Source organism: Capsella rubella, unplaced genomic scaffold, assembly GCF_000375325.1.
Source record: "Capsella rubella cultivar Monte Gargano unplaced genomic scaffold, Caprub1_0 scaffold_6, whole genome shotgun sequence".
Lineage (NCBI taxonomy): Eukaryota > Viridiplantae > Streptophyta > Magnoliopsida > Brassicales > Brassicaceae > Capsella > Capsella rubella.
In genome coordinates, this window is record NW_006238918.1 from 6,166,207 (window position 1) to 6,184,565 (window position 18,359).

General features: G+C 37.9%; 4 protein-coding genes across 7 annotated transcripts; 2 read left to right on the forward strand and 2 right to left on the reverse strand.

Annotated features, from left to right (window-relative positions):
* Positions 1–97: 97 nt before the first annotated feature.
* Positions 98–2,292, reverse strand: LOC17882117 (protein MAIN-LIKE 2). The gene is given in 2 exon segments (XM_023780104.1): positions 98–871; positions 874–2,292. Coding segments are annotated over 2 exon segments (2,130 nt in total). The 5' UTR covers positions 2,276–2,292; the 3' UTR covers positions 98–143.
* Positions 2,293–2,800: 508 nt separating this feature from the next.
* Positions 2,801–4,462, forward strand: LOC17884605 (protein GPR107). Its single transcript, XM_006287690.2, has one exon. It carries the CDS (start codon positions 2,883–2,885, stop codon positions 4,212–4,214), a length of 1,332 nt encoding a protein of 443 aa, XP_006287752.1. The 5' UTR covers positions 2,801–2,882; the 3' UTR covers positions 4,215–4,462.
* A 237-nt stretch (positions 4,463–4,699) lies between these two features.
* Positions 4,700–11,722, reverse strand: LOC17883477 (protein GFS12). Of its 3 annotated transcripts, XM_023780103.1 has the most exons (17): positions 11,440–11,722; positions 11,229–11,341; positions 11,027–11,145; positions 9,112–10,912; positions 8,626–8,953; positions 8,294–8,509; positions 8,110–8,182; positions 7,817–8,022; positions 7,656–7,718; positions 7,120–7,328; positions 6,930–7,041; positions 6,345–6,818; positions 5,946–6,238; positions 5,615–5,858; positions 5,448–5,521; positions 5,207–5,342; positions 4,700–5,052 (listed from the first exon to the last, which is right to left on the reverse strand). In XM_023780103.1, the coding sequence occupies exons 1-17, from the start codon at positions 11,572–11,574 to the stop codon at positions 4,894–4,896; spliced, it is 4,755 nt and encodes a 1,584-aa protein (XP_023635871.1). In that variant the 5' UTR covers positions 11,575–11,722; the 3' UTR covers positions 4,700–4,893. The 3 variants fall into 3 exon arrangements, with proteins under 3 accessions (XP_023635871.1, XP_023635870.1, XP_006289251.1); XM_023780102.1 differs by having other exon boundaries at positions 9,112–11,097; XM_006289189.2 differs by having other exon boundaries at positions 9,112–11,145.
* A 61-nt stretch (positions 11,723–11,783) lies between these two features.
* Positions 11,784–14,235, forward strand: LOC17883108 (E3 ubiquitin-protein ligase RBBP6). 2 transcript variants are annotated; one of them, XM_023780107.1, is made up of 5 exons: positions 11,784–11,984; positions 12,087–12,241; positions 13,449–13,507; positions 13,610–13,723; positions 13,868–14,235. In XM_023780107.1, exons 1-5 carry the CDS (start codon positions 11,869–11,871, stop codon positions 13,928–13,930), a joined length of 507 nt encoding a protein of 168 aa, XP_023635875.1. In that variant the 5' UTR covers positions 11,784–11,868; the 3' UTR covers positions 13,931–14,235. The 2 variants fall into 2 exon arrangements, with proteins under 2 accessions (XP_023635875.1, XP_006286589.1); XM_006286527.2 differs by having other exon boundaries at positions 11,786–11,984; positions 13,874–14,235.
* Positions 14,236–18,359: the final 4,124 nt, after the last annotated feature.

Genomic DNA, 18,359 nt, shown 5'->3' on the forward strand with positions numbered 1-18,359 from the left:
CTAAGACTATCTGACAGAGGTCTTTGAAGCTTTCCAACACTAAAAATCGACTATACAAAAGTTGAATAGTACTCTCCAGAGAGTTATTTATAGTTTTGTTTCCCTAAAATTTTCTTGAAAAGTTTCAGATCAAATGGCATAAACTACCTAAGCAGAGACATTCCAACTTTGGTCTGGTCTCTGGCTTTCCAATTTCTAATCTTTGCCAAACTCTTCTCCACCTTGATAATTCGAGTCTCCAGCTCCAATGCTATCCTCTCTATTACAAGCTTTCTCTGCCTCAATTTTTCATCAACTTCTTCTTCCTTTTTAACTTCACTTGCAATCTTTCCAATGCATCTCTTCTTCAATTCTCTATCTTCATGTACCCAAGACTCTGCTTCCTTGATCTCATCATCGATCATTGCCTTCTTCTCTACATGTCTTCCATTTACATTATCACATGATTGCCTTGTGATCTCTGCTATTTTGGCAGTATCATCATCCTCTACTTCCATCGAAGCATGGTTTTGACAAGGCTCTGAATCATCATCGCTATCCACCACCCGATATCTTCTAGTTCTTTTTCCAAATGATTCAGAAGCATCACCTCCAGGTTGCTCTACATCACTAAACTTCTTCCTAAATCTGATCAATTGGGAAACGGTCATGTAACCAGCTTCTTCATCCATAGAGCTCTCATCATCATCCTCACGAGCTCGCGTCCTGTGCACATATCTCTTTGCTAACCTACTCATCCTAGATCTTCTGTATTTTGCAGGAAAGCCTTCTTCCAACTTCTGAATCACTTGACTCAAAGGCAATACATTGGGAGATACATCTATATCATCATCGTCATCATCAAATGTATTCCTTGCATTAAAAGCTTCGTTGATTCTTTCTGCATCTCTTTAGAACCCAGAGAGTCTGAAACTGATTTCAACCACCAGTCTTGGTATCTCGCAGTGACCGAACCTTGATCAAGGCGTGAAGGCATGTAGAGCTTAAAACCCTTAAGAGACTTACTGTAATCATCCCAAGACTCCTTTTCTGTAAAGTGTCTGTGAAGAGTAACCAAACCAGGGAGATCTTGAGCCAGCCCGAATTGCATTGCAACACGATTAGGATAGTAATCCTCAACAAAACCAATCCCAACAAGCTGAGAACTCCTCACACATCGAGCAAATGAAACAAACTCATCTTCAAGATTGTCATCAACAGTCACCCACATAGCTTCTTCAAGGTAAAACCGAAGAGGGTTCCAGTTCTTCAACGGTTTAGTGTAAGGTCGCCAGTCGAAATCATCAAAATTCATTCTTACTTTATTAGATCTTTGTACGAGACTGTCCCACTGAGCTATCCTGGGTTCACCTTTGGGTATCTCTCTAGCCTTTGGTCTTATGTTCCTGAACCTCTCCCATGCCCAAACTTGGACTAACTTAAACAGAGACTTGAACTGAACTTTGCCAGCACATTTTCCTCTAACGAAATCACAGAGTTGACCCAAATCTTTGTACAGAACTGCGAGAACAGCAGGGGCAAGAGCAATCCTTTCACCTCTAGCTAAACGAACAGCGATTGGGATAACATGTTTCGAAATGGAACGACGAGATCTAGCTGGAAAAACAAAAAACGAAAGCCACAATACAAGAAAAGCTTCATGTTCCATCTGATCACCTCTACCCAAGAAGATGGAAATCCATGATAGTATGCTCACTCTCTTATCTTTGATAGCTTTCTTTGCTCTTAATTTCTCCAGTTTCTCTGCGGAATCTCTCATCTCCGAGCTCTCTAAAGGAGCAAAAACAGGAGAACCCAAAACAGAAAACCCTAGAAGCACCATTACATCCTCTAACGTTATCGTCGCTTCACCCCATGGGAAGATGAAGGATTTGGTTTCAGAACACCATTTCTCTGCAACGGAGAAAATCAGAGACGGGTTTTTGGTGATATTGTAAGCCGATGCCTTGATTGCTTCAAAAATCCCTGCTTTTTTCCAAATGTGACCATACAAAGCTTCCATTTTTCCAAGCCAAGAGACGAAATGAAGCTCTGCAAACCAAAACCCCGAGAATAATCCCCTCGAAGACAAGCGCTTTAGTTGCAAAGAAGTATCGGAGCGACGTTGTTCTTCACGACGGGGAAGCTTGGCTGCAGAACCATCAATGGAGGTCGAAGAGGGTTTTAGAAAATGGGCTCTTCTAAAGCGACGGCCATTCTCGGAAACCATCACTTCTGCTCTCTCTTCAATGAGGAGATTCTCAGTGAGTGATGACGATGGCAATGTCTTCTCCATCGATGGAGTAAACGCAACAAAACTAGGGATTTGAAGATCAAAAAGCTGGAGACTTTTGCTATGCACGGAAAAAGAAAGATGCAATTTTTCGTTGAAGAAGAGGGCACAGTTATAATCAAAGGTTTGTCAGAAAACGGAACGGTTTCTTTATATGGCAAACGAAAATGATGACTCATCATTATAATCTATACTATAAAAATAGTAACTCATCGACCATTTTAAGAAATGTAAAAGTTTGGCATCGAAAAAAATAAAAGTAAAATATTAAACCAACGTTTTATTATCTACCTAAATATCATTGAATTATACATCGTATAATACTATAATATAAGCTAAATTTACCTAATTTACATTACATCCTATAATAAATTTACATCATGTGTTATTAAAAATCAAATTTGTTATTGCTTATTGTACATGTATTTAACTTTTATTGGTCAAACTTTAAATTGTACAAGTGAAAATTGCCTAGTGAGAGAGAGAGATTCAGATCTGACAAACTTAAAAGGAGACTACTATAAAAACAAACTTCGCCGACGGTTATTTAATCCTCCTCCTCCTCCTCCTCCTTTACACGTCTCTCTCTCTCATTTCCCCCGGAGAAACAATGACGAAAATGCCCTTCTCCGTCGTCGTTTTCCTCCTCATCTCCGCCGCGTTCCTCGCCGTGGTTCCTCCTTCTATGGCGGAGATCAAATCCCTCGCCATCTCCGACGACGCTCGTCCGATGATCCTCTTCGAGAAATTCGGATTCACACACACCGGCCACGTCACCGTCTCAGTCTCCTCCGTCTCCGTCGTCTCCACATCCTCAGATCCGAATCCAGAAGCTTCGCGTCTCGGATTCTTCCTCCTCTCCGAAGAGTCTCTTCTCCAGGTCCTCCTCGAGATCCAGCAGAACTCTAGATTCTGCGTTCTAGATTCGCACTACGTCACTCATCTCTTCACATTCAGAGATCTGTCTCCACCTCCCAACTCCAGATTCAACCAATCTTACCCAGTCACTTCCCCAAACGAGTACTCTCTCTTCTTCGCCAATTGCGTCCCTGAAACCAAGGTTTCCATGGCGGTTCGCACAGAAATGTATAACAAAGATCCCAACGGATCCAAAGACTATCTACCAGCTGGATCTACTCAATTACCTACTCTCTACTCCTTCTTTTTCCTCTGCTACGTTGCTTTCCTCGGGTTCTGGAGCTACACTTGCTGGACCAACAAGCAAACCGTTCACCGGATCCATCTTCTCATGGCAGGTCTGCTTCTAATCAAATCATTGAATCTGATCTGTGCAGCTGAAGATAAACATTACGTCAAGATCACTGGAACGCCTCATGGCTGGGACATCCTCTTCTACATCTTCCAATTTATCCGTGTTGTTCTGCTCTTCACCGTGATCATCTTGATCGGAACTGGCTGGTCGTTTTTGAAGCCGTTCTTGCAGGAGAAAGAGAAGAATGTTTTGATCATTGTGATCCCACTTCAGGTATTAGCCAACATTGCTTCGATTGTGATTGGTGAGACTGGACCTTTTATCAGAGATTGGGTCACATGGAACCAAGTGTTTTTGCTGGTTGATATCATCTGTTGCTGCGCTATTATCTTCCCTATCGTTTGGTCAATTCGATCTTTGAGAGAAACCTCGAAAACCGATGGTAAAGCTGCCAAGAACTTGTCCAAGCTCACCTTGTTCAGACAGTTCTACATTGTTGTCATCGGATACCTATACTTCACGAGAATCGTGGTGTTTGCGCTTAAAACCATTGCGGCTTATAAGTACCAGTGGGTGAGTTTTGCAGCAGAGGAGATAGTGAGTTTGGTGTTCTATGTGATCATGTTTCATATGTTTAGGCCAGAGGAGAAGAACGAGTACTTTGCTGTTGATGATGATGAAGAAGAAGCTGCTGCTTTGGCCCTTAGGGATGAAGAGTTTGAGCTTTAGAAAAAGCATAACAATGGAGGATTTTTCTTCGTAAGCAAAGATTTATTCTTTTTCTTTTCACTATGTCTATGTTAAAAAAAAGTCGTCTAATACTGCAACTGTCATTGTTCCTTTTTGTTAAATTTTGTCTTCCTTACATTTAAATTGTCTTCGTTATCACCACTTCTTATGGTTTTAAATCGGTGATGATCTTTGGGGCTGTAGCAAATTTTATCTGAAAGATTATACTATCATCATTTTTAAAGTTATGTTACCGTGTTGTTAACAATTTACAATTCAACATTTGTGCTCATTCCAGTCATATTCTTACTGTAACCACACTAACTATTTCATCATCTAACATCCAAAGTTCAGATCTTTTTAGGATGATGTTTTTCAACCAATGTTTTAGAATTGTTATCCACTGTGTTCTGTTTTTGTGCCTTTAATTTATCAAATATAACTTGATCAATAGTAAAGTGGATTTCCAATACCAATAGTAAAAGTGGTTTAGAAACATTGCTCATTACTATATTTAGCCATTAAAAAATCATTCCTCTTTGTCTCCATCACAATCATATCAGAAACGTGCTTGGCACTATCCAAAACATAAAATACAAAGACAAAAAAAACAGAGGGCCGTATGATTTGTAAAAAAAAACAATTATATGATATACTGTATACAGTTTGTATATAAATTTCAACAACAGATTCTTAAGTAACCATCATGTGCTCCAACGATGAACAATCTGGAGAATGGCAAAACACAAATGGTTGATAAATCCGATCTGACCCTTCCTCCTTTCTCCGCCATATACAGTTTCTGTGGTATAAGCCGCTGCTGCTGCTGTTGCTCCTCCTGTCAATTGAACAAAACCGGTCATTTTCATCATATACTTGACCTTGTTTCACGATGTTTCCGTGCATAAAACGACTATCAAACGTGGTTCATTGACCAAATTCTAATCTTAGTTTAGGCTTATAGCCAAAGTCAATACAGAGTGCGAGACTACCTCGTCTTGAGACTTTGACAGTGAGAAAATCCCGATATTGTTTCTTGAGATGGAAATAACGTCATTCCCCCAGATGGAGAAACCTGAAACACCGTCGTCGTGCCCTTTGACAACAAAAGGCTGTGGTGTCCAGCTCCTGTTTTACCAGAATAAACCAGTTGTTATCACATATAGATACCAAGGAAAACTAAAACAAAAACTCACAAGAAAGAAAAAAATCCGTTATGATTGTTTTGCTCACTTCCTTAAGTCCCACATCCGTAAAGTTTTGTCAAGTGAGCTGGAAACAAGTAAATGGCTCTCAGGTGCCGCTAACTGCAAGTAAGAAAAAAAATGAAGATGGGAAGAAAAGCCACATTAATTCTGGAATTTATATTCGTTTCGGGAGGGATAAACAGCTTAATTCACCTTTGTCACGTATCCGTCGTGAGCTCTCCACGAGGAAATAAAACCACTTTCCCTTAAGTCAAATAGCCTACACTGGCCAGAACTAAAACCAGCTGCAATCCAAGAAGGTGATACTGAAACTCCATCTCCATGTTTTGTCTGAGACCCTCCTGAACAAAGAGCAGATACGAGAGAAGTGAATCCAGATTCAATGGGTTCTCCTCCCCAAAGTTGAAGCTTCTGGCCTCGACCTAGATCGATAAACCTGAATTGTGCAGTGGAATTGAGCAAAAATTGTTGCAAGTTATATCTAATGCTTTATTATCTTGATTTAGTGTAATGTCTACTTTACCTGAGGGCACCGAATCCGGTTCCAACAACTAGCTGATCCATGTATTCTAAATAATGCATACATGTATACAAGTTCTCATCAAATATCCCACTTGATAATCCATGTGATGCATTTCTATTACACTGATTGGAATTATTCTTTGATGACGGATATGAGGACGCTTGATCTTGATCCGTGTGTGACTCGGAGAACAAAGATACTAGTTTCCCGGTTAGGCTGTTCCACACATGTATAGTTCCGTCACAAGATGCTATCTTTCCGGTGGATGACAGTATATTGATGTCATTAACAACCTAAAATATAAAGAAACAATTAGGTGCATACTTCATATTATACAAGTAAGAGAGTAGATAATTATGTGCAAGCCGTAAGAAAGTAATAATAATACAAGGAACCAACCTCTTCATGGGCATGATAACCAGATACGCAACTTAAGCTTGCTAGTTCCCACTTCTGAACACTTCCCTTAAACCCTGGATCAATTCCTGAAGTGAAAACTGTACACTCATCTTCAGAAACCACTAAAGATCTTAGAGCTCCATGATGGGCACGCGCAGAAGACAAAACAGATGCTTTAGTTTTCCATCGATGCTCATCTTTGAGGTTTCCAAAACGCCCTATGTCAAGCCCATCCCAACAAGTTACTGGACTAGGAAACCATGACCACGGTTCACGCGCTATCGAAACTGCTTCTTGTTCTTCAACTGGGACATGTATATGAGGTTTTAACTGATTTGAATTTCTAAACCCCTGCAATTGGGGAACCAACCGACCAGATCCGTTGAGCAACATCTTAGGAGGGTGCTTAGAGGCCTTGGATAACATAGGCCTAGCTTCCATATTATATCGAGAAGATCGTCCTGTGTATTCCCACTGAATCAAAATAGATTCAGTGATAAATGTTCATAGCTCAATGGAAATCTGTATATATCAAAATTTATTGCAACAGAAATCAGAGTTTTTCTATAGATGAAGAAAGAATACCTTCCAGTTATGATGCTTTAGCAGATATTGCTCAAGGAGTAGCCAGGTTGGACAACCTTGACGTAATGTCTCCATACCAAGAAGTGAGGCGAAAGAAGGATAGAGAAGCAACCTGTAATTCCTACCACGTTAGGGAAAAAAAGGAATCACACAAAAAGTTATTTACTGATGATTCAGGTGAAACACGCACACAAGATCCATACGGCTTTTGATTGGAGATCCTGGATGAAAGTTTTGTTCAGCAGCCCTGATCTTCAAACTTAAAGAGTCAGATGCATCTGTACTTTTCTCAGAAAAAGCAAACTCATCAAAAAGCTCCTTCAACTGCGGAAGAACATGCAATGCAGTCAACTCTTGTCCAAGCCGCTGGCAAATTGACATCAAGGAAGTCGCAGCAAACTGGAACATTGAAGATAGAACCATTTAAAAAGAAAATCCAATGTTAAAAAGGCCTTCCATATGTTCGCAGTGACAGTAAAGTGTATCAATGGATTTTCTTATAAAGAAGGCATTTATGCATGCCTAGTAATGCAACTACCAATAGACTAAACTTCACAACAGAGCCACTAAAATTAAGCTAAATCTTCTCTCTCTTTTTTGAGTCAATCTTCTTTCACCACTTAGACAACTTAAACCAGGTCGTACATCTTGATTATACATCATTATCCTTTACACCTCCCTCAAAGTTACTGATAAACAAAAATAGAAAACGAAAATCAAGAATACCTGAAGGACCCGCAACTCAAGATTTTTCTGCATAAGAACTCTTACATGTAGGCACAACCGACCCTATGTAATGATAAGACAAGCCACAACAACAAAACGAAAACATAAGTGCTTAACATAAACTACAGTAAAGATAGACAGAGCAAAATTTTAAAACATACTTTGGTCAGCTCAAGTATGAGCAACTCGTCTGATATTAGAGCAACTAGACCATCAAGTGTGATTAGGCAATCAGTTAGCGCCAAAGAACACCAGCTCTGAACCGGCTCTGGTTTTTTCATAGAAGAAAGATCTATACAGAAGCAAACAACATGTTCAAGCAATGGCAGCATCTGTTTGACAATGAAGTTCACACCCAACAGTCTCCCTGAAAATTTAACAATACAACAATCACTTAGCTAGATATGAAATTTCCAGGTAGAGCAAGTTGCTTGAACCAACAGATAGGGTGTACCAATTCTGACCAGCAGATCAATCCCATCAGTGCATATTCCTTTTCCGAAGTAACTAATCAGAGGCAGTATAGTCTGTATTAAGAGACAAGTCAGCATCCAAAAAGAAACTCAGAAACGCGTAGAATACACGATGAAAGTTAGACATAATAATTATGGAGTGGAAGACAGGAAATCTTCTCTGACCTGATGTACTGTAACAGGGGCACCAAGCTCTTCGCTTGAACCAATCAGTAGCACAGAAGCAGCAGAAGCTGAGATCTTGTCCGGAGAATTATACAAGTTCGATATGACTAAAGGATGAATCATTTCAAGATATACTCTCTTTCCAATTTGATTCCAAAGTTCCCTCACAAACGAATCTTGAAGAAGTGAAACTTTCAAATGCGAGTAACCTGTGGTCTAACATATGATACTCTGTCAGAAGACATTAATTGAACTTAACAAGTTGCTGATACTCTAACTACACAGAGATTTAGATTTCAAAATTCCATCAGGAACCAACAATACATGCGTACCAGTAAGATCTTCTGGATAGAAGGCAAGACAAGTCTCTGCACTGCCATTGGTGTCAAAGATTTTGTCAATTCCTTGAGAAGTACATAAGCCAATTCACACTCGTCGTCAGATAAAGGTGTTGTGACTAGTGGCAAACAGTACACAGCACACATCTCTGCAACAAATGTTCCCATTGTTTTCAACGCTCCCTGTTTGGCGAAACTTGCAGCATAACACAAGCGTGTTTGACCTTTGGCCAAAAGGTGAAGTGGAGCAGCAAACAAATGAGCTGACCTCACTGTAGCCGAGAAATACGGAGATTCCAAAAGACTCTTTGCTGAGGGCCTCCTACATGTTTCAGAAGGAAGAGAGATAAATTAGACATTCACACCTAAAAGAACAAAATGTGTTACTACACATTCTTTATCAGCACATATCACACAGTCATTAACACAGGGAAGTATCAAAGAAAACAGGGTAACCGAAATAGGGTGAGAAAAAAATACCTTCTCCAATCTTGTTCAATACATGCTTCGACAAGTACCTGAGTAGGACGAGGAAGTTCCTTCACCAATTCAGGTAAGTCACCATCTTCTAAATAAGTAGCCAAAGACACAGAGTTGAATAGCGGCCTCATCAAATACAGTTCTGCCAAGACACAGCCAATAGAAAAAATATCCCCTGCAATGTCCTCGGAAAAGTTTCTTGCGCAGGAATCTAGCCGCCAAAGTAATAATTCTTGAAGTTCCGTCGATTCTTTATCTCTCACCTCCATATGCTCCAGTAGATAATTCACACTTATAGTTGATGGTAAAGCTTTGTTTTCTGAAGTTTCAGGGAGACTAGTATTTACGTTGTTAGTGTTTTCACTGTAAGATTCATGCAAAGGAGACTGAACAAAGTTTTGAAGGTGATACTTTGGACTTAGATCTGATGCATGATCAGAAAATGCAGATGCCTCTTCAGTTTCTTCCAGATACTCATCAGCTTGGAGGACGATGGACCTCTTGTTGTCCACACCAAAGCCATGAAACGTATGCATTTCTAGTTCATTTCTACATTTTTCTTTTTCGCGGGAGAAACCAAGGCGCACTGGATGAGGTCGAAAAAAGAGTTGACGACGTCCAACTGACCTTGGTACTGTCGGCTCAGATGAAGACAGCATAACATTCTTTGCAGTAATAGCAGCATGTCCTGACATTTTGTAACCAAAAGTAATATCAATCCAGTGATGCATTAGAGATGAAACACGAGGGCTTTCTAGGGCATCTCGATGCAATTTAATGAACTCCTCAGGGCTGCTTGCCCATGGAGGTACCGCCAAATCAGACATACTAGGATGAATGGAGAAAAAGATGCGCGGATCGCAGTAGAACTCAGGGATGCACTCGTCAGGGGTCCAATCATAAAGCCTTTGCATGTCAGAGGGATACTCATTAGGTTCATACACAGACCGAACTGCCTTCCGCAGGACACTCAGTGGTAGTCTTCTTGCTTTGTAGCTGCAAACAGCCAGCTCAGACAGACATTCATCAGAAACATGATGCGGAAACTCAAATGTTGAATAGGTGAAATCTAATTGTTCATCTCCTTTCGCCAATCTCCATTTGCTTTTTCTCAAATCCCGCCAGCCTGAGTTACTATCATTTTCAGGTTTTCTGCTGAAATCTATGACCCATGGCATTACCGGATGAAATGTATGGTCCCCCCATCTTCGGCCTGCTAGTTTGTTTAAGACGAGTAGATACTCAAAATTACTTAACTCTCCCCTCCACCATTTATTAAAGTGACTCTGCCAGTCCAAATCTGAAGAAATAATAAGATCAGCATAAAGGCCATTAGAATAACAGCCCTCTACACACCACGATCTTCTTGAAGCAGATGGATTGGCATCTCTGGAACCTACATCAGGCTTGCTATAGATCTTTAACCAACTCCATAATGAATCAGACAACAATATGCTTGACGGGCGAATGTCCCCATGTGAAACCCTCAACCCATGCAAGTGAGCTAAAGCAGACAATAGCTGATATATCAGAAAACTTCTATGCCATTCTGACTTAATAGCACTGGGGCTGTAGTGGAGAATATTTTCTAATGTATACGGGGATTTGGGAAGCACTGAGACCAAACAATCAGATGATGTCAGAATTCCTAAGACCGGTGTAAGGTTCGGATGCCTCAGATATCGAGGTTTGCTGTTCTCCTCTGACAATGGTAACCCAAGAAGACGAAGGAAACTGTGGGTTTCTTGTCCAGATGGCTTCCCATCAATCAGGCAATGTAGAGCGGCTAAAACTTGATCTTCTGGACAATCAGAAAAGAAACTAACAGCAAGCTTTTGAAGATCAGATGCGGAACATTTTTTAATCTGAGCAATTGGTAAAAGTGCAGCTATTCTTCTCCAACATGAAAAACTACCTGGAAGCTCGCAAGTAACAGTTCCACAAGCAATGTTCTCAGTGTCATCAATTTCAGTAGCCTGAGAGCCACTGGGTGAACAAACCAAACACTCATCAGATTCAACAACACATCTCTCGCTGCAAAAAAAGAAGGTTGCTCAACGAGAAATTATTTGATAGATTCAAGTCTCAGCCTAGGGAGAAAATAACCGAGACCGTACACGTAATTAGCCAAGCAACCATGTTCTTCCTTCCGGAGATACTCCAAAATGAACTGAGACGAAGCCAATTCACAAGAAGAAGAAGCAGATACTTCCTCGCCAGAATCAGAGACCTACACAAACACCAATTGAAACAGCTCTAATTTCAAAACTTCCACCATTGAAATCTACAATACAAATGACGACTAGAGGAGGGAGAACAGACGGAGACCTCCACGACGGCGGAGGATCCAAAAGGTAGCGGTGAATCAGAGAGGCCGTAAGAGAAGACGATCTGATCGGAGAAGTCTGATTTGGTACGTTGATCGAGGCAATCGAAGCAGAGATTACTTGTTTCACCTCGCATCCCTTCTTTCTTGGAGGAAGAGAGACGTCGAATGGATCCGACCAACCTCGGCGACCTGAAAAAAAAGCGCGGCTAAGCAACGCCGTGTTTTCTCGGAACGACGACGTTTTAAGCCTATTATTTTTATTATTGTTGTTTTTTATTTTTTTTTGCGTCTCCCTCCTCAATGTTAGAGACTATTTTTAATACATAAAATCGAAAAGCTTCGTGATAGGACAAAATTTTCAAAAAAAATTTTAAGACGGCCGTCAAAGTTTAGGGGACGGAGGCGCAATTTTGCCGTCGGGAATCGCAATGGGAGGAGGAACCATTAACGACGAGCTGACCGAAGATGAGAAGAGAGCTCTCAGAGGAAGCAAATTCGCTCCTCTTAGTTCTCTTCCCTCTTCTTCTCGCTCTAAACCTCCCAGGTTTTTTTCTTATTTTCACTCCTTAGGTTTTTTTAAATTTATTTCCTCTGCTCGATTTGAAAATTTTGACTTTCCCTGAGATGTTGTTGGTTATGTGTACAGATTAGCTCATCCAGGTGGACCCTTGAAGACGAACAAAGCGGCGGCTTTAGCCAAGTTTCTAGAAAGGAAGCTGCAAGATCCTAATGGGTTAGCTTCCATTGATCCGGATCTTATCGAATTGGCTGTCAAAAACGCCAAAGACACTGTTATTTCGAGTGAGTACTTTAAAAACACAATTTTTTGATTATGTTTGTCCGAAAGGTTTGTGATTTGGAGTAGGAACGCAAAAGGATTAGTTTTTTAAATGTGAGAGGGCTTAGGCATTTGAGAGATGGCAATGGCATTGTTCTGTGATTATAAGGACTGCTTGGTAGTGTAGTAGAGGACCTTGTAATTAGCTTAAAAGAGTTTGTGTTTGATTATAAGGCATGGTTGATAGCTCAGCATTAGCTGAGAGCTGAGGTGCTACCCACAATCTGTTGAGGTATTGATAAGGTGGTCTTGTTAAGTCTAATGCAGAAGTATTGTAACAATCCTATCCGTTAGTTGAGAACTAAAGTTTAGAGGAGAGCTGAAGGAATGAATTGAGAATCTTGGTTTGGGGTTTTAGGAGAGTTTAGGTTTCTATCGAACTGACCCCAGGGTTCTATCTTTAGTTATTTGGAACAGTTTGTTCTCTGTTTATCTTCTGTAACTGAATTCAGGGTGTGAATATAGAGAGTATCACATCTGGTTTTTATCAGGTGTATTGGATTCTCAAATATATTGGTTGGCAATTAGGGTTGGACAAGTACGTCTGAAATTGTAGCTCAGTTCAAGTTAATGAATACAGACGAACCTTAACAACTGGTAAACTCTCACCTTCAATCGTCAAGGAAAACTATATAAAGTGGGATATGTTAGTAGAAACTATGGGTAGCATCAATCGTGAGACCTTATAAGTTTGGCAAGAAGTTCGCATATAAATTTTTTCAAAGGTCATGATTGATTGTGCAAGAGATGTATGTGGCATTGAAATTTTACTACATCATTGCAAGTAAAAATCTTGTATGGATGCATTCTATGGGTTTTCCTGAGTTTCAACATAGCTTCACAGCTTCAAGAGAGTTAGCATATCTAGCATTGGTTAATTGTTGATACATAGTAACTATCTGCCTGACACTAGTTTTACACTATAATTTCATTGTAACTCTGGACTAAGTTTGCTCACTTCAAAGTTTAGAATAGGAATAACATAAGGTCTGTGAAACAACATAGCACACGGACATGTAGAGGTGTGCTTTTATCTGAGCCAATCCATATGGAGACAAATGCATATACTAGTTATGTTATTGGGTAACGTATATGGCCGAATGAGTTGTTCTTAAGCTCTGGGGTATTGAATGTGAAGGCTTAATCTGTATGATACTCTACTGGTCTCAGGTGGGGCTTCTAGTTCAGGAAGGAGAATCCAACACGTTGCCTCATTCGAGGACGTCGAGGTATTTATTCTCTCTACTCTCTTTCATTCTGTCTGGACAGGGAAGAAAAGTTTTAGAATATGTGCTGCTGACCAATTCTTACACCTTCGTCACCATGCTTAGGTATCTTCTGATGACGATAAGATAGAGAACACTAAGCTAAGCAAAAAGAAAAAGAAGAAAAACGCAAAGAAGAAAAAAGAAGAGAAAAAGAAGAAGAAAAACAAAAAGCATAAGGTTATCCCCGTCACTCCCTTTTTCCTTATCTCATCTTTCTACTTGCTTTTCGTATTCCCAACACAGATTTTTATAAAGTCTATTTACGTTACTTTCTGGATTCCGTCGTCGCTCATATCTGCGTGTGGAAATCTTTTCTGAAAGCAACAGATCACAGTCGATGAAGATGCTAAGTTAAAGAGACCCAATAAGAAGTTGAAGCTTTAGTTTGCCCTGGTCTGGCTATACATTACTGGTCACATATTTGATGAAGATGGTTTAGTTGGGTCTTTAGCAACAAACTCAATCACTGTTATATGTCTTATCTAAAGAATATGTTAGTCCAATGGTTTTAACCAAGATTAGCGACTTAGCGTCATGATCTTTCTTCTTTATGTCGTTTAGCTGTCTCTGGTTTTGTTTGATGAAATCTGAGACTGGAGTTGTTTGTGATTTTAGAACAAATAGCTTCATGAATCTGTAATATGTAATTTTTGGATGGAATATCAATTGCTTGTGTCGTTAGCCTTTTAGATCATAGTTATGAGACCAATTCTTAGTAATGATCTGCATAAGTTCATTGTATGAACTACTTTTTTTTTGTCTAAAAGAGCTCATGGGTACAAGTTTGTGTCCCACTTCAAAGGGACAAGAGGAAACACAATAATGTTAAATCAGGGAGAGAACAAAAACTAAATTCTAATTCCATTTTTTTTTTGCTTGTTTACGTGATGAGTTTTGAATCTCTTACTTGTCAGTCGTTTTGAAAAGTATGTTTTCTTTTAGAGATCTTAAAGTTGTTGAGCATATTAAAAAAGGGTTCGTAAGTGTTTAATTTCGAAATCAATGCAATTCTCCCATTTTGCTACACACAAACTTAAGTCCTCCATTTACAACTCATAGATCATCAAGCAGTATAACAACAACAAAAACGTTATTGGGAATTAGACTAATTGTGTTTCCTGCAATACTTATATCACAATAGTTAAACAAAAACATCTGACATGTGTCTTTTATGCATTGCTTGGTATACATATATACACAAAACCAAAAGTACGATTAACTTGCACATTATTATTTTGATTGCTGAGCATATATATAATTTTTTTTAAAAGAGCTGTCATGGTCTGAACTTTAACAAACAAAGAAGAAAAAAAAAAGAAGTAAAAAAAATGAGCTCGCCGACATTTTGGGTTTGGGAGAGGAGGGATACGAATGTTATGGTCGAAAAGATCTTAAACACAATCTCAAAAAGCTGCTTCACATGTGGCCAATACCTCTCCAAGTCAAACCTTCTCATTCTATTTCCATATTTCTTTAAAGCAATATAATATTTATTAGTACTATTTTGTGTCAAGCCTCTCATGATGATGAAACAAACCAATGCACTTTGAGTTTGAACTACTCAGCCAAGTTAGTATGTCGAAGAAAAACATCTGATTCGTTTGTCCAGCAGTTTAGCAGACAAACGATATAAAGAAGATCTCAACCGTATGATGATGATTAATCACACACCAATGGCTGTGTACTGTAAAACCGTTGGATCGATCGATGAATCAAATAACACTATTTTGCAGTGTCGCCTTTTTAAGTGATCTAAAAGTCAAAATAGAGAGAGAGAGTCACACAACAGAATCCTCCTCATGCGCCCTTCCTTCCTTCCTGCCATGCGGCTTTAAATTTCACGCGCTTCTCAAATCTCAATCATATCATTATTAACCCAATCACACTTTTTCGTTTTGCTTTTAATGGTAGCAGTCACAAGACTCACAAACTAACTTAACTTATAGATTTAGGATTCGAATAGTTACCAACAATTTGAGTGTTTGTTTATGAACCAGACCGGTTTTTAGTTATCATTTATAAGGTATAGTTTTTAATGGGTGCAGAATCTTATGTTTCTTCACCCATTAAGATTTTTATTTCTTATTGATGTTTTTTTTGTATTGTTTTTGTTCCTATAATCTTATGTTAGATTTGGTTGATATTGTAGAGTTGTCTCATTGGTTTTATGAGACTAATGATTTGTTAATGTTTGAAACATGTATTGTGAAAGAAATAGCTGAGCTTTGTATCAAAAAAGTTTTTTTAGATTTTGTAAAAATAAAATGCATGAATCTTCTTTATTCGTTTAAGGGCAGTAGATAGAAATTCATTTCATACTTGCGATGACAACAACGAAAGGGCATATAAAGAGTCGAAGAATGGTTGTTCAAAAATGTTGAATTCTTTTTACTCTCTAGAATCATCAATAAAAATATCATTAGAGGCAAAGAGATAAATTAAATTTACGGTATTTTTTCATACGTCTTAAAAATAATAATAATGTGAACTAAACCAATAACGAATTTACACCCCGGTACTAGCCACAACATCCATTCAAAGCATCATAGTACTATCGTTAGTACAACGATGGCCTTTGTGATCAAATCATCGAAAGCATTAAAATTTTACTGATCCATATCGGAAGTGGTATACAAACAATATGCTTTGCTGTAAGTGTGAAGTGACTCTTAAACGTTTTTGGTGTTGTTGAGTGCGATTCACACTCTTTGCGTGAGCGTGCAAGAAAATACTTTCCGTATTTTGCATCTTACTCCCTTCTCTCAACACGTGTGGCTTCTTCATTTGTCCCAAAACTTAAAACTAAAAACCAAAACTATATTTTCTTATTTGCTTTCAAAAGCATCTCTCTCTATACTATAGTTTTCTTTTGTATTTATTGCTTTTTTTTATCTAAACTACTAAATTTAAGCTTAAGTCCAAATCTAGACAAACTATAAACATTTCAAAAATGATGTTTAATTAAAACAGAACCAGTTTTTCTTATTAACATTTATTCAAATGAAGTAATGTTTGTCTTAGACTACCATAACCAAAAAAAAAAAAAATGCAAATGTTTTATCTAAGTCGGTTGTCAATTACTTTTTAATTTTTCATTTATAATTCTTTAAACAGTTATTGCATGCGGAAAAATGTTAAGTTTTCTTTGTTGGTATTGTTTGAAACTGTTTTAAAAACATAATCGACTCTAAATTTATATCTAGACAGACTCAACAAACACACCTATAGGTAGTCAAAAAGATTAGGCGTAAATAATGTATACAATATGAAACCTAATACTATATAGTCTGACGAGTCAAGTCAACATTAGCACAAAGGTCTAACTATACCATGTTCCGACCAGTGTGTGTGTACTTAGCGATCTAACTATAACGACCGGCGTGTGTACTTAGCGAGTAGCTAATAAACCTTTTATTTTTATTTTTTGTCAGTTTAAGAAATAATTAGCAGATGGAATGGTTGGTTGAGTAAACAAAAAACTGTTAACATCAGTTAATAAATAACACATGAATTAATTTTGACAAAGATATTGGCATCTTGCTATATTTGCAACTTGAGCCGACACAATTCCTTTTCTTTGACTTATTATTAAACTCTTCTTTTCTTTTCTTTTTTACTATTACAAAGATGTAAATAATCATTTGTATTTTTTTGTGTAAAAAACTTTCAGGAGTACCACTATTTTAATTCCTAACAATCACTTTTTGTTGACAAAATAAGAAATGGTTTAGTACTTTGTCTAAATTTTCTTTTAGTTAACATTAGTCTGAAATAAAAACATAATACGTTTCTCACGCCATGGTATCATTTTTCTTAAGAAAACATTTGTTTCTTAATTGTTTTTGCGGCAAATGACAATTATCATGTTCTTCACCCGCATATTCGAGTTTCTCCATGGGACGTGTCATGATTCAAAGGATTGCTTAACTTTAAATTACGCAACACTCTCGAAAAGGAAAAATCAAAACTGAGTATTTTGTGAGTAGTGTAACAATTTTTGAATAGTTATAAGTCATTTTATACTTTTGGTGTTCCAAGTAAAATTAATGGTGGTACAGAAAAATTTAAAATTATGCAACTTTAGATAGTGAATTTATAGTAGTTTTGATTAGTACTGTATAATGCTTTCGTTTACATCTTTTTTTAAAAAATTTTGTTAATGTTTGAACTTATAATGATTAACAATAAGAAACAAATCAATATATCCTTCTCTCTTTTAGGCGACAAAAATTTGTCTCTCTATCTCTTTGTGTTTTCTATTTTGCATGTTTTTGTTGCTTACACAGTTATGCTTGCTGCTGTGAACATGTATGGTGATTGGTAGGTTTTTCAAAGTAACACATAAATATGTCATAAGTGTGAACCCAAAGAACGAAATGAGTAGTTGAAGTTCAAATGATGCCCTACAAGTACAATATATTTAGATCATATAGTAAAATTGTATATCATGATTATACCTCTAATCTTGTGCATCAACTAAATCTAGGAACATACTATTTCATAGATAGGAGTTCTAATTAGTAAGGTAAGATCATGATATAGTACAATAGAAGAGAAAAAATGGAATTGAAATGTAAAATAATGAAGCTAAATTTTTAAAGTTAAATGAAAACGTGTAAAATCACGCATATCTTTTGATTTTTTGTCGTTTTACTAGGTTAAGTGACGGAATCGATGACCATAAAAGAACAAAGCTAAAAATCTTTTAAATGAATCAAAAACATGCAAAATCACGTATCCACTTTTGTTTTGTTGTTTATAAACGTGTAAAGCGACGGGATCGATGAAGAATCATCGCTATTTGGAAGACATA